The 16,807-nt window shown below is 35.8% G+C and overlaps 1 protein-coding gene across 1 annotated transcript; it reads left to right on the forward strand.

The window, feature by feature from the left end:
- The first annotated feature begins 3,956 nt into the window (after positions 1-3,956).
- On the forward strand, positions 3,957-6,561 carry LOC139858494 (ADP-ribosylation factor 2-like). Its single transcript, XM_071847338.1, has 7 exons — positions 3,957-4,081; positions 4,474-4,629; positions 4,793-4,863; positions 5,591-5,710; positions 5,798-5,916; positions 6,022-6,103; positions 6,312-6,561. Exons 2-7 carry the CDS (start codon positions 4,482-4,484, stop codon positions 6,315-6,317), a joined length of 546 nt encoding a protein of 181 aa, XP_071703439.1. The 5' UTR covers positions 3,957-4,081; positions 4,474-4,481; the 3' UTR covers positions 6,318-6,561.
- Positions 6,562-16,807: the final 10,246 nt, after the last annotated feature.

The raw sequence follows: 16,807 nt of genomic DNA on the forward strand, positions 1-16,807 counted from the left end.
TTATGCTATGTTATTTACATTCTCATTATATAACATCCAATTTTATGTTAAATAACATTAGTCATTTATAAAATATCATTCAGCAATTTTTCCTATACAATTCCGTTCACTAGTTGCTTTATATATTATACAATCAACAAAATAATATGTAAGATCCAAATATTTATTGTACATAATGTATTTATGGTGTACGATACGTGTATGAAGTGTATGAAGCATGTACGTGTTGTTTGCTCGAACGTCGAAGGAAACTGGACGTTGTCTGAAGTGACAAGGTGTGTACGTATCTTTTCAACCCCAAATAAAGTTTGAGTTGATGTTTCAAAGCCTTACCATTGGAAAGAAAATCTTATTACGTTTCCAACGTTATTTGATTCATCGAAAACGGAGCTATGGTTAAAAAGTTATGGCCAAAACAAGTTTCTGAAAACTGACTTGAAGGTTGGAGCGGCGCTCCACCTTATGGCGCGGCGCTCCGATCGCGTCAGAAGCAATTTTCAGCTTTTTAAAAGGTTTAAATGAGGGGTACTTTGGTCTTTTCAATTGGGGTCGGTTTGGGGTCATCAAGACTGATCTAGAACTCCATTGGAGCTCATTTCTCACTCACACAAACACTATCATCCACATCTAGAGAGAGATAAAGAGTTCTAGAGTGAGAGAGCTTGATTTGGAGAAGAAGGAGTCAAATTCTCGCCAAAGCTCGGGTTTTAAAGTTGTTCATCTCGCTCCTAGCTATGTTTTGGTAGTATTGGTAAGTTCTAACTCCGAATTTCATTTGTTAGATTTGATATTCAAGTTAGGGTTTGAGATTGTTAGTTGTAAAACCCATTTGATTGATGAAGAGGGTTTATGAAAACTTGCTATTTTGATGTTTGGCGGGTTTTGGGTTGGTTAATGATTTAACCATGTTTAAGACTTGTAAATGGTGTATAATCACTAGTGTTAGTGATTATTGGTGTTTTGAAAACCATTAGGGTTCTTATGGTTGACTAATTTTGACTAGAGTCAAAATTAGGGTTTGTTGATGATTATGACTCAATTGCCGATTTAATAAGGTTTATAAACTTAAAATGGATTAAGTTGAAGCATAGAACCGAGTTAAATATGTTTTGATGTCAAAACTTGTTAATGGCGTGATATTGACTTCTTATGGGTCAAATTAGGGTTTAAGTGTCATTTTGGACAAGATAGGTGTTTAACACCTATGATTGGGTTTGATTGGCATATTAGGACCATTCTCACTTGTGTTAGTGATTATTGGTTAGTTTGGGCGCGGTTTGTGCTTGGAAGTGCATTTGGGTCGAAATTGCACTAGTTGTCAATTTGGGTTGATTTGTATATCCACCATAATTGTGTTAGTTGTTATGTGATAAATGGATTAGGTACATTCCATCGGCGATTGCGGATTATTCGGTAGCATTCTTCAAGGCGACAAGGTGAGTGTTAATATCCTATATGCATATGTATGTGTAGGATGGGTGCGGGTCGGTGAAGGGGTTCTCGCTTATAGAGCTCGCTTCTCGTATAGGTGGAATTGTTGGACTTGTGTATAGGTCCAATTGGCACGGTTGTGCGTTTTGGTTGACCACTTTGGCGAGGTGCACACTTTGTGTGTACGTTATCACATGGGCGTGTGATGTGGACTTATATAACCCCAATGACGAAGGGTTAATATAGTGAGTGGAATAATTATATGCGTAGATATATAATGTATTTATTTGTTGTAGCGTGAGATGTGAAGTGTCGATGTGCTAAGACACCACATTTCACGTGACGAGTGAAGTGTCGATGTGCTAAGACACCACTCAAAGTAATATGACAGGTGAAGTGTCGATGTGTTAAGACGCCACCCGGGGTGAAGTGTCGATGTGTTAAGACGCCACCCGGGGTGAAGTGTCGATGTGTTAAGACGCCACCCGGGGTGAAGTGTCGATGTGTTAAGACGCCACCCGGGGTGAAGTGTCGATGTGTTAAGACGCCACCCGGAGTGAAGTATCGATGTACTAAGATGCCACTCCAAGTAAGTTGAAGGGTGAAGTGCCGATGTGTTAAGGCGCCACTCGAGGTGAAGTATCGACGTGTTAAGATGCCACCTCAAGTAAAATGAAGAGTGAAGTGTCGAAGTGTTAAGACACCACTCGGGGTGAAGTGTCGACGTGTTAAGTTGCCACCTGGGGTGAAGTATCGAAGTGTTAAGATGCCACCCGTGGGGTTAGTGTACGAAGTGTTAAGTGCACTAATGGTTGTTATGAACATCGATGACTTGTTTCGCGAAGTCATTCCCTTGCGAAGATTTGGTTAACCATGGTTATTGTGTTGTAAGCGTAAGCAAATTATGTTATTCGATATATATATATATATATATATATATATATATATATATATATATATATATATATATATATATATATATATATATATATATAATGTTGTATTGTCATGATGTAACTAACCCTCCGGGTGTAGCTTATTGGCATTGTTCACATCGTTGTTGGTGAACTTATATTTTGTTGATGTATCTTTAGCTCGTTGCTTAGTGATCTTACGGTGTGCTTAGACTAGCTTGCCTTTATGCTTGGATGCTCCGGTATGAGGTATTTGGTTTTGTGTGCCGTGTCCATTTTATGCATATATATGTATGTAGTATATTCTCACTCACTAAGCGTTAGCTTACCCTCTCGTTGTTTACCTTTTTATAGATTTGCATGGATGCGGTGGCTCGGGTAAGCGTGAGACTAGTGGACTGGCGTAGTTGCTTTAGAAGGCTTGCTTTTGGATTGATTAGGATTGGGTAGCGTATCCCCAATCGTCATGCTCGGCTTTATTTTGTGTTAAAAGTCGTGTGGTCGAAAACTTGAAATTTGTACTTAAAGGGTAATTTGGGCATATGTGGGCCCGGTGTCGTAAAACCCTTTTTATTGATGGAACGTGTTAGTTTTAACTATTATAATATGTTGTGAAAACCGTTTAGTCTAAATGTGTCGGGAAGTGGTCAAACATTTTCGCATTTGGGACTTTTTGGGACAGCAGCCTGTCCAGGCCCTTTTGCGCGCCGCGCCATTTGCTGCACAAATAATTTTTTTTTACTCAGCGTTATTGGTTGGTTAACGGGTTGGGCTGTTGCATAATATTTTTATTAAATATAATCAATTATTTTAATGACATCATCATGAGAGTTTAGAATTTTCCTATTTATTTTTGAATTTTTTTAAGCTTGAATAATCCTTAATTATGACATCATCATTAGAGAGATTTATTAGAAACTATCTTATTATAACTAGAAAAAAGTTTGAGAGCTAAACATAAAAAAATATCACTTTTACTAATGTTATGGGACCCAAAAAAGTGTCGTTCATGAGACACTATCACACTATATCCATCAAAGAGTAGATGAAATATTTCAAGTAATTATAATATTATTGCAATGCATGATCTTCCATGAGTTTGATGAAATATTTCAACCCGAGATCTTTCCGAGATTTTTCGAGATGTCGAGATCTCCCCAAAAATGTCTAAACGAGATGTCACCGAGATCCGAGATCTCCAACCTTGTATGTACCTATTGTAGTGATGATGAGTTTAGATTGTTGCTCTTCAACTAACCCGTGAAATCACGGGTCATTCGACTAGTGACTATATATTTATTTTACGAATAGAATAAAAAGATGATCTCTTTATAATGACTATATACTATGGATAAAGTACATGAAGCCACACTCCATGTATCAATATATTGCATTTTAGAGTTATTAACTGCAAACTAAAAAGAGGTAAAAATCAAGTAAAAATAGATAGATAGATTGTATGCTAATGTTACTAAAAACCGAACAGATTGAAGACATCCCCAACTACACGAGTAAGCGCCAACTAAGAAGGGTTTGGATTTAATAAACAAAATAGTCAAAGGGCCAGTTTGTAACTATATGAATGTATAAGGACTGTTTGGACATCGGTTTTCATAAAATATCAGCCCTTTAAATAATACCCAGTCCGCTTTGATCGCCTTCACATTTTCGTGGTTGCGATAGACGGCACCTGATTTCAAACAATCTTCCAAATCACCGTTCTGTCGCCGACGATCGTAAGTCTCTATATCTAATTTTTTGTATCTATAACCTATACATTTTCGTTTGATTTAAATATACTTTTGACTTGATTTTATCTCCATTATACATCAGATCGGATCAGATCCCGATCTGGATCTAGATCTGTTACATAATCTACAATATACACATCGTTAATTTTAATTTCATCGGTTAAATGTTGGCTTGTTAGGGTTTGTATTGTTTAATTACCATACGATTCGTTTCATTTACATTATGTGATTATAATCGTGTTGATCTGAACGGATTATCATCATTTTGTTGCGTGATTTATTCATTAGATTTTTTATTAGTTGAGCTGCATGATTGCTGTGAAGCTCGTGTTTTCATGTGGAGGTTGTTAAAATTTAACTATGAATTTTTATGTTAGATTCAAAGATGGGACTGTCATTCACGAAGCTATTTAGTCGCTTGTTCGCCAAGCAGGAGATGCGTATTCTGATGGTTGGTCTCGATGCAGCTGGTAAAACCACGATTTTGTACAAGCTCAAGTTGGGAGAGATTGTTACCACTATCCCTACTATTGGTATGAACTAAATATGTAGTGCTTTGATTTGATTCTCTTTGCATATATAGTTTTTATATTAGGTGATTAGTTGATCATCTTGAGTGTTTTGAGAGGGAACTATCAGATCTGATAGATTTGTTATTTTTTTCTAATTAGTTATTGTGATCTCGTATGTTTGCAGGATTCAATGTTGAAACCGTTGAATACAAGAACATCAGCTTCACTGTGTGGGATGTTGGGGGTCAAGACAAGGTATTGTTGTCTTCATTACTTGATTAGTATTGGTTACTGATCTCTTGATTTGCATTAAAGAAACATAAAAGAAGACTCGCATTATAGGAACTTGTTAAGCGTAAGCTACTGTTGTGATGCGATGAAACATAACTGGAACATGGTTTTTATAGGGAATTTTAGTCAGATTAAATGAACATAAGTATCTTTATTAACGAGAACAGTGATCTAGTAATTGTTAGTTTCAACGTATTGTTTTGCATTCACCTACATTGTCCCTATCTACAACATAATTTGAAGTTTTTAAATGTGGGATAAAGGCTGAATTGGATCTCGGTACCCATCACCTAATTCTCATCACTTGCTAAACTTAAAGAAATTATAATTAAACGCGCTTGTGGGTGGTTGGGTGCTGATGAATTTTTCTTTATCAGCACCTAACATTAACATGAGGTAGACCAAGTTAAGTTAATGATGATTTTAATTGCATTCTTCCCTCTATTTTGTGTGGTAAGGCTAATCTTGTTGCAAAATTTATACACATAGTTACTTGTGAACATGGGCTTAATGTGGTCCTGATGGGTTATATAATGTGTAGATCTGCATTGGTTACTTTTTCACACCTAGAAGCTTGTGAACATGCGTACTTATTGTCGTCCCAATGGGTTCGACAAGTTAATGAAAATATGCATTTAACTTACTTCAGGATATATAAATAAAATGAAATACTGATTTTGATTTCTTCCAGATCCGACCTTTGTGGAGGCATTACTTCCAGAACACCCAAGGTCTTATCTTTGTGGTTGACAGCAACGATCGCGATCGTGCAGTTGAGGCCAGAGATGAGCTACACAGGATGCTTAATGAGGTAATTTAAAGTTCTAAACTATTTTCGTTAAAAAATTTGAAGTGGGAGTTTGTTTAACGTTTTCATCTACTTGTTACTGTGTTGTAGGATGAGTTAAGAGATGCAGTGTTGCTTGTGTTTGCCAACAAGCAAGATCTTCCTAATGCTATGAATGCCGCTGAGATCACTGACAAGCTTGGCCTGCAATCACTCCGACAACGACACTGGTAACTTATATAACACCATTTTGCCACATATGCACTCAGTTATACACATAGCCTGTATTGATGTTTGTATTACGGATCAATAATTTATTAAATGGTATGTATCAGGTATATCCAGAGCACATGTGCCACCTCTGGGGAAGGTCTATATGAGGGACTCGATTGGCTTTCCAACAACATTGCTAACAAGGTAAACCATGTGATAGATAATCAAAGTCACAATAGTTTCTATATTACAGAAAAAAGTTTAAACATTTTACTCCGTATTAGTGTTTGAGAAAAATATGCTTTGTTTTTTATTTATGGTATGACTATTAAACATGTAGAAGTGCTTAAATTTTAAATTTTAAGACAAGAGTGCTTATTTATGATATTTTGTCATCTTGGCTAAATTGCAGGCTTAGAAGGGACTATCACGGATATGTGGTTTACATCTTACCGCAAGTATTGTTAGCATTTCATTGGTTGTTTCGCTTTGTCAGTATTATTATTATTATTATCCATGTTGAGAAGGAATAGGCGATTTCTTCTTAGCAAACAGTCATTTCTTCAGCATTTCAAGACATTATACGTTACATGTAGAATTTGTATGCCTTTTGTGTTTGTAATACCGACGTTTTGTAATATTCAGGCTATAACTTTGCATTCTTTCAATTGTCTTGCAACTGAGTTAGCTAACTTAGTTATTGCAGGAAGTAAGTTTTACTATTTTTCCTCTTACACTTGCTTGCTTTTGTATGTCATTGGGATTATCACTAAAATGACTATTTTTGTTCACCTTCTTGCGTTGGAGGCTAAATTTTTTTTTTTTTTTTTTTTGCCAAATTGCCCGCGCAAGGTGCCTGCTCCTTGCGTCCTTGCACCTAGGGGTGCCTATTACGACCTTGCTTCCCGGGGACGCAAGGACGCAAGGTGCTTTTTGCGACCTTGCTTCCCGGGGACGCAAGGTGCCTCTTGCTTCCCGGGGACGCAAGGTGCCTCTTGCTCCTGCCTGATCGTTTTCTTTCAGACATTTCATCGAACACTTATGTGCATGCACAAAATGTAAAAAATATAATTAGGGTTTTGGTTTTCATCTTCTGATCGTCACTCCGTGGTTAATTTTCTCTAATCTCTTGTTCGGTATGTATATCTTCTTCTTAATTAATTCCATGTTTAATTATGTATGCGTGCATTGGTCACTGTTCTTGTATTCAGAGAACTATAATTTATATATATATATCCAATTTTTTGTTCAGTGAACTAGCTAGATAGTTTTTGAAGAATATTAATTGTACAAGTTTCATGCATGTTAATAGAATGATAAATTGCACGTACATATTTTTTGCACCTTCAATTTTGTTCCACCACCTATAGAGCTAGTTGTCATGGTTATACGATCCATCTACTTTGAGCTACCAAAACACATATGTAGGCATGCAGTAAATAAGTCCTGCCACAATGTTTGATTGGGTTTTTTTTTTTACTACTCTTGAACTGTTTATTTAACAGGTACAACACTTCTATAATCTGATATATTTTTTTACCACTCTTCATGTAGCTAGATATATATTTTTTACATTTTGTGCATGCACATGAGGTGTTCGATGAAATGTCTGAAGAAAAACGATCAGGCAGGAGCAAGAGACACCTTGCGTCCCCGAAAAGCAAGGTAGCAAAAGGCACCTTGCGTCCTTGCGTCCCCGGGAAGCAAAGTCGCAATAGGCACCCCCAAGTGCAAGGATGCAAGGCGCAAGACACCTTGCGCCTTGCGCGGACAATTTGGCAATTTTCTTTTTTGGGCTCCAACGCAAGAAGGTGAACAAAAATGGACATTTTAGTGATAATCCCTATGCCATTCAGCTTGGTATACTTCTCCGATAAGGTAAGTTGAATGGCTTATCCGTAGTTGTGTACCGTCACAAGTTCAAGGTGAACTTTTACATTGAAAAGTAAATAGGATATGGTCAAAGTTGTAAAAGTCGACTGACTAGTTGGGTTTAGAAATCAGTCGGGCTCGACTAGATAAGTAGGTAAAAAAAGGCTGTTGACGACCATTTTTCACCACTGCCTCTACAGTTCGTCCGGTAAGTGTGATTTTGAGTTCAGCCCGTGAAGGTTATTATGTGTGGGTGGTGGTTAAAAGTAGGTGGGGTGGACTTAGAGGGAAGAAGGACAAGCATGTTTAATTGTTGAGGGAAGAAGGGTGTGTTAGAGAGTGAAAAAGGAAATGATATTATGAAGAAAACCAAATAGATAATGAAATTATAAGGTGGTCCTTTTTTTTTTTTTTTGAACGATCACAAATTTTACGGCTCTAGTTATTGAGTTGACAGCAAGCGTCGACTTATTGACGATTTGACTGACCCTAGAGCTTAAAGTAAATTTCAGGCAGGATTTAAAACTCATGGAAATTTGATTTTACCATTTTCATGGCGTCTCTATTTTATTTTATTTTATTTTTTTCTATTTTATTCTTAAAAATAAAAAAAATCTACTTTTTCGCCGGAGGTTCACTCGGAAGCAATCTCTCTATCCAGGGATGACTTTCTCTACTTTTGAGAGTTTTACTCTGGGTAGAGAAATGACTTGTCTTTATTTTTGGATAAGGGAAGGACTGTCTACATCTCACCTCCTCCATACACCACCTAGATGGTATTGAGTTTTGTTGTTGTTGTTGTTGTTGTTGTTAGAAGTCATAAGTTTCAATATGAAATTATAGGACTTCAATAATTAAAGCATATTAACGATTATAATCTAATAACATATAAAAGATTATATTTTTTCAAAAACTTGTCCAAGAAAAATGCAATTCTGATATCTCTAGGGTGTGTTTGGACGAAAGTAGCTGGAGCTGGAGCTTATGAGCAGGAGCTGGAGCTGGAGCTTATTTTTGAAGGTGGTAGCTGGAGCTTATTATTTTTTATAAATGTTTGGTAAACTAGCTGGAGCTTATTTTTCAGTTCATAAGCTCTACTACTTTTTCATAAGCTACTACAAGTAGCTTATTTTTTCAGAGCTTATGATTTTCATAAGCTCTACTTTTTTGGTCTACCAAACAAAGCTTATGACTTGGAGCTTATTAAAATCATAAGCTCAAGCTCCGATAAGCTTTCATAAGCTCCAATAAGCTACGCGCCAAACACACCCCTAGAGTCCAAACCGCCCAAAAGCAAAGTGAATATGATAGCCAACACTGGTTCTAAGTATGCTTCCGATTCCAATTATCAACCCATGTAGCGTAATCAGTCCAAGACGTTAACAACGGCACATTGCAATTGATCCACACCCGAACTAACCTCTACAAATCATGAGCCACCTAACCAGATTAATTTATGAATGTTTCTTTTTGTTATTTTTATATTGTGACGACCCGGAAATTTTCGACCAAATTTAAACTTAATCTTTATATGTTTTCGACACGATAAGCAAAGTCTGTAATGTTAAGTCTTGAAAACTTTGGAACTATGTTCATATATTCAATTGACCTTTTGACTAGTTTCGACTATTCACGAACCTATAATTGTAAACAGAAATATAAATATAAATAATAATTATATTTAATATATTAACGAACTATTATGTAATTTAGTTACTATGAAAGATAACTTTAACTAACTAAAATTTATTATTTTGAATACATAGAGTATATTAGATATAAACGGTTTCAAATATAATTTGTCAACGTTATCAAAGTATTACATGTATAATGTTATACTTTGAGTTTAATTGTCTAATTTATATAATTAATTATCTACTTAATATTTAAAACATAATTGTATATATAGTTATATATATATAAATCTATATATGATTTCTATTTATAATTATGATTATATGGTAGTATATAAAATACATGCACATTAAATATTCAATGAATATTATCATATAATATATTATATATGTAGTGACCCGAACTTTTCCATGTTTATATATATTAATTGAGATTGATATTTACATGATTAAATGTTTCCAACATGTTAAGCAATCAAACTTGTTAAGACTTGATTAATTGAAATATGTTTCATATAGACAATTGACCACCCAAGTTGACCGGCGATTCACGAACGTTAAAACTTGTAAAAACGACATGACGATATATATATATGGGTATACATATGGTTAACATGAGATTATGATAAGTAAGTATCTCCATAAGTATATTAACAATGAGTTATATACATATAAACAAGACTACTAACTTAAGGATTTCGAAACGAGACATATATGTAACGATTATCGTTGTAACGACATTTAAATGTATATATATCATATTAAGATATATTAATATATCATAATATCATGATAATATAATAATTTAACATCTCATTAGATATAATAAACAATGGGTTAACAACATTAATTGAGATCGTTAACTTAAAGGTTTCAAAACAACACTTACATGTAACGACTAACGATGATTTAACGACTCAGTTAAAATGTATATACATGTTGTGTATTTAGATGTATTAAAATACTTTTGAAAGACTTCAAGACATATATCAAAACACTCATACTTAACGAAAATGGTTACAGTTACTTTTCCATTGTTTTCTTTCATCAAGAATTCTAGTCGTATTCTTACCCGTATTATACACAGCTTCAAAACGTACTTACTATGAGTATATACCAATAGGAACTAGCATGGGATTCCACTCTTGATTATGTCATGTATGACTAATCAATTTTAACTTCTACCATGAGCTAGTCAACTAACTAGAACTCCTTTTAACCCCACTCACCACTCACCAATTACCACTCATCATTCACTCCATTTCACTTCCAATTCTCTTTCTAATTCTCTCTCAACACACACACACACACTATTATGAACGTATTTTTCCAGTAGTTAATCATCATCTTCATCAAAAATCACTTCAAGAATCAAGCTATAATCATCATAGGAAGAACACTTCAAGAACACTTCAAAAATCCCTTCAAGTTTACTAATTTACTTCCAAGCTTTCTAATCCATTCTAAGTAATCATCTAAGATCAAGAAACCTTTGTTATATACAGTAGGTTATCTTTCTTATTCAAGGTAATATTCATATTCAAACTTTGATTCAATTTCTATAACTATAAACTATCTTAATTCGAGTAAAAATCTTACTTGAACTTGTTTTTGTGTCGTGATCCTACTTCAAGAACTTTCAAGCCATCCAAGATCCTTTGAAGCTAGATCATTTCTTGTCACTTCCAGTAGGTTTACCTACTAAACTTGAGGTAGTAATGATGTTCATAACATCATTCGATTCATATATATAAAACTATCTTATTCGAAGGTTTAAACTCGTAATCACTAGAACATAGTTTAGTTAATTCTAAACTTGTTCGCAAACAATAGTTAATCCTTCTAACTTGACTTTTAAAATTAACTACACACATGTTCTATATCTATATGATATGCTAACTTAATGATTTAAAACCTGGAAACACGAAAAACACCGTAAAACCGGATTTACGCCGTCGTAGTAACACCGCGGGCTGTTTTGGGTTAGTTAATTAAAAACTATGATAAACTTTGATTTAAAAGTTGTTATTCTGAGAAAATGATTTTTATTATGAACATGAAACTATATCCAAAAATTATGGTTAAACTCAAAGTGGAAGTATGTTTTCTAAAATGGTCATCTAGACGTCGTTCTTTCGACTGAAATGACTACCTTTACAAAAACGACTTGTAACTTATTTTTCCGACTATGAATGATTTTTATCTCTATGTATGGGATGTGTATTGAAATATGAAATCTTGTGGTCTATTGTTACGATTTGATATATATAGGTTAAACCTATAACTCACCAACATTTTTGTTGACGTTTAAAGCATGTTTATTCTCAGGTGAATACTAAGAGCTTCCGCTGTTGCATACTAAAATAAGGACAAGATTTGGAGTCCATGTTTGTATGATATTGTGTAAAAGCTGCATTCAAGAAACTGATTTCGATGTAACATATTTGTATTGTAAACCATTATGTAATGGTCGTGTGTAAACAGGATATTTTAGATTATCATTATTTGATAATCTACGTAAAGCTTTTTAAACCTTTATTTATGAAATAAAGGTTATGGTTTGTTTTAAAAATGAATGCAGTCTTTGAAAAACGTCTCATATAGAGGTCAAAACCTCGCAACGAAATCAATTAATATGAAACGTTTTTAATCAATAAGAACGGGACATTTCAGTTGGTATCCGAGCGTTGGTCTTAGAGAACCAGAAAATTTGCATTAGTGTGTCTTATCGAGTTTGTTAGGATGCATTAGTGAGTCTAGACTTCGACCGTGTTTTCTTTAAAAATGATTGCTTAACATTTTTGTTGGAAACTATATATTTTTAACATATGAATATTATGTGATATATTAATCTCTTAACGTGTTTGATATTATGTGATAGATGTCTACCTCTAGAACAAGTCCCATTGACTCACCTAATAATAATGAAGAGTCAAATGTAAATTGGAATGATTCGTGGACTGATTCACAAGTTCCCGAAGAGGAACCGGAAGAAGAGTCGGAACCGGAAGAAGAATCGGAACCGGAAGAAGAATCGGAACCGGAAGAAGAAATAGAACCGGTGGGGGAAATAATAAAACGGTTAAGTAAAAGAGAATCCTCAACCAACCGACCAAGGTTAATTATGGTCAATGGTGTTTCCGCCAAGGAAGCAAAATATTGGGAGGATTACCAATTCTCCGATGAATCGGATTCCGACGAGAATTTCGATGATGTTATAGAAATTACCCCAACTGAATTTAAAAAGGCAAAAGAAAATAATAAGGGAAAGGGCATAAAAATAGAGAAATCTAATTCCAACCCCGATGAACTTTATATGTATCGTCAACCCCCGAAGTCCTTAAGTTGTAACAATGACCCGGGAACCTCTAAACCACCAGGTTTTTCTAAACCAATGTGGACAACGACGGCTCGTATTAGGGGAACATCATATATACCTAGAAACTTGGCAAAACGAACCAAAACCGAAGAAGAAGAAACAAGCGAGTCGGAATAAGATAGTTGTATTCGTGTGGTGTAATATATGTAATATAGTGTACTTATGCTTTATGATATATGTAAAAATTGCTTGTATTAATAAGTATTTTTTTTATGAATCTAACTCTTGTCTATTTTACAGTATAAAAACACAAAATGGATAGACAACCCAATATTTTAAGAGACCTACCCGGAGACATGATTGATGAAATCTTGTCTAGAGTCGGTCAGAATTCTTCGGCACAACTATTTAAGGCGAGATCAGTTTGTAAGACATTCGAAGAACGTTCCAAGAATGCCTTGGTTTATAAAAGGCTTTCGTTCGAAAGATGGGGGATATCACATTGGGAAATCCATAAGTTACGATGTGTTTACTTTGACGCATATATTGCGGGGAACCCAAATGCTATTTTACGCAATGGGTTAAGAAATTATTTTGACTCAATATATCCGAATATTGGACTTCGTGATTTAGAAAAAGCGGCTAACATGCAACATAAAGAAGCATGTTATGCTTACGGATTAGTAATGTTCGCTTCTCACCAAAGTGAGAACAAGAACATCGGGCTACAACTATTAAACAAAACGTTCCCACAAGTGACAGAGTCGGTAATTGGGGTAAGAAATGAGGTTTTTAGATTGTTACGGGACTGTTGGACATTACGTAACCCTCGTCCCTTTGACGACGTTACAACACGCTGTCTTATCAACGGCCATAACGGTTATGTTCCACAAGACCAAGGATGGGAAGTAGTCCTAGTAAAACCAGAATGCATGACTTGTTTCTGGACGTATGAATTACGTGTCTTTATTGCCTTTGCTGAACGACTTGTGTACTAGCTAGAATTATCTTCACAACTATCTTGTATCAAAGTTATTGTGTGCTATATTTCATGCTTTATGTAAAATAAGCGGTATTGTAAGTTTGTAAAATATTGTATAAAAGTTTGAACGCGAAATATTATTACAATAAGTTTTTCATATAGAATTGTAGTAGTTGAATTGTATATTAGCTACTAAGTATGAACTTAAATGGTAGGTACTACCCGAATTTAAACTTATAAAACGCTAATATGAAGAAAAAGCTTTTATAAATGAGTTCATATTATGCTACGAAATACTATTAACTACTCTTAATATTCTGTATGATTAACTTGTTCCATTTGACTATTTTGAAGGAAATGGCACCGACTACTCGACACACCGTGAATATGAATGAAGAGGAATTACGTACTTTTCTAGCTTCAAACATAGCCGCAGTACAGGCTGCGCTACATACCAACAATAACCTTGGATCTGGCAGTACAGGAAATCGTGTAGGATGCACCTACAAAGAATTCACTGCCTGCAAACCTTTGGAATTTGATGGAACCGAAGGACCGATCGGATTGAAACGGTGGACCGAGAAGGTCGAATCGGTGTTTGCCATAAGTAAGTGTACTGAAGAGGACAAAGTGAAGTACGCTACGCATACCTTCACAGGTTCTGCATTAACATGGTGGAATACCTATCTAGAGCAAGTGGGACAAGATGATGCGTACGCACTACCGTGGTCAGCATTCAAGCACTTGATGAACGAGAAGTACCGTCCCAGAACCGAGGTCAATAAGCTCAAGACAGAACTTAGAGGGTTACGAACCCAAGGATTTGATATTACCACGTACGAAAGACGATTCACAGAATTGTGCCTATTGTGTCCGGGAGCATTCGAAGATGAGGAAGAGAAGATCGACGCGTTTGTGAAAGGATTACCGGAAAGAATCCAAGAAGATATAAGTTCACACGAGCCCGCCTCCATACAACAGGCATGTAGAATGACTCACAAACTAGTGAACCAGATTAAAGAAAGAATTAAAGAACAGACTGCTGAAGAGGCCAATGTGAAGCAAGTCAAAAGAAAGTGGGAGGAAAACGGTGATAAGAATCACCAATACAACAACAGCAATTACAACAATATTCGCAACAATTATCCCAACAATCGCAACATCAATCGCAACTACAACAAACGGCCCAACAACAACAACAACAACAACAACAACAGCAACTACAATAATCATCCCAACAACAATAATAACCGCAACAACAACAACAATCAGAAGCAGCTATGCCAAAGGTGTGAAAAGTATCACTCGGGGTTCTGCACCAAATTTTGCAACAAGTGTAAAAGAAATGGTCACAGCGCGGCGAAGTGTGAGGTCTACGGACCAGAGGTTAATAGAACGAAAGGAACAAATGGTGTCGGAACGAGTAATGGCGGAGCAAGTAGTGTCGGAGCAAGTTATGCCAATGTAGTTTGTTATAAATGTGGAAAATCGGGCCACATTATTAGAAATTGCCCGAACCAGGAGAACACGAATGGACAAGGCCGCGGAAGAGTTTTCAATATTAATGCGGCAGAGGCACAGGAAGACCCGGAGCTTGTTACGGGTACGTTTCTTATTGACAATAAATCTGCTTATGTTTTATTTGATTCGGGTGCGGATAGAAGCTATATGAGTAGAGATTTTTGTGCTAAATTAAGTTGTCCATTGACGCCTTTGGATAGTAAATTTTTACTCGAATTAGCAAATGGTAAATTAATTTCAGCAGATAATATATGTCGGAATCGAGAAATTAAACTGGTTAGCGAAACATTTAAGATTGATTTGATACCAGTAGAGTTAGGGAGTTTTGATGTGATAATCGGTATGGACTGGTTGAAAGAAGTGAAAGCAGAGATCGTTTGTTACAAAAATGCAATTCGCATTATACGAGAAAAAGGAAAACCCTTAATGGTGTACGGAGAAAAGGGCAACACGAAGCTACATATTATTAGTAATTTGAAGGCACAAAAACTAATAAGAAAAGGTTGCTATGCTGTTCTAGCACACGTCGAGAAAGTACAAACTGAAGAAAAGAGCATCAATGATGTTCCCATTGCAAAAGAATTTCCCGATGTATTTCCGAAAGAATTACCGGGATTACCCCCACAGCGATCCGTTGAATTTCAAATAGATCTTGTACCAGGAGCTGCACCAATAGCTCGTGCTCCTTACAGACTCGCACCCAGCGAGATGAAAGAACTGCAAAGCCAATTACAAGAACTTTTAGAGCGTGGTTTCATTCGACCAAGCACATCACCGTGGGGAGCTCCTGTTTTGTTTGTCAAGAAGAAAGATGGTACATTCAGGTTGTGTATCGACTACCGAGAGTTGAACAAACTTACCATCAAGAACCGCTACCCACTACCGAGAATCGACGACTTATTTGATCAACTACAAGGCTCGTCTGTTTATTCAAAGATTGACTTACGTTCCGGGTATCATCAAATGCGGGTGAAAGAAGATGATATTCCAAAGACTGCTTTCAGAACACGTTACGGTCATTACGAGTTTATGGTCATGCCGTTTGGTTTAACTAATGCACCAGCTGTGTTCATGGACCTTATGAATCGAGTGTGTGGACCATACCTTGACAAGTTTGTCATTGTTTTCATTGATGACATACTTATTTACTCAAAGAATGACCAAGAACACGGTGAACATTTGAGAAAGGTGTTAGAAGTATTGAGGAAGGAAGAATTGTACGCTAAGTTTTCAAAGTGTGCATTTTGGTTGGAAGAAGTTCAATTCCTCGGTCACATAGTGAACAAAGAAGGTATTAAGGTGGATCCGGCAAAGATAGAAACTGTTGAAAAGTGTTAAACCCCGAAAACTCCGAAACACATACGCCAGTTTTTAGGACTAGCTGGTTACTACAGAAGGTTCATCCAAGACTTTTCCAGAATATCAAAACCCTTGACTGCATTAACGCATAAAGGGAAGAAATTTGAATGGAATGATGAACAAGAGAAAGCGTTTCAGTTATTGAAGAAAAAGCTAACTACGGCACCTATATTGTCATTGCCTAAAGGGAATGATGATTTTGTGATTTATTGTGACGCATC

Source organism: Rutidosis leptorrhynchoides, chromosome 7 (assembly GCF_046630445.1).
Source record: "Rutidosis leptorrhynchoides isolate AG116_Rl617_1_P2 chromosome 7, CSIRO_AGI_Rlap_v1, whole genome shotgun sequence".
Taxonomy (NCBI): Eukaryota; Viridiplantae; Streptophyta; class Magnoliopsida; order Asterales; family Asteraceae; genus Rutidosis; species Rutidosis leptorrhynchoides.

Excerpts from the sequence above, each read along its gene's own strand:
- LOC139858494 (XM_071847338.1), top strand. The coding sequence starts at position 4,482 with ATGGGACTGTCATTCACGAAGCTATTTAGTCGCTTGTTCGCCAAGCAG. Across the intron at positions 4,864-5,590 it reads ATGTTGGGGGTCAAGACAAG|ATCCGACCTTTGTGGAGGCA; the intron begins GTATTGTTGTCT and ends GATTTCTTCCAG. Across the intron at positions 5,711-5,797 it reads TACACAGGATGCTTAATGAG|GATGAGTTAAGAGATGCAGT; the intron begins GTAATTTAAAGT and ends ACTGTGTTGTAG.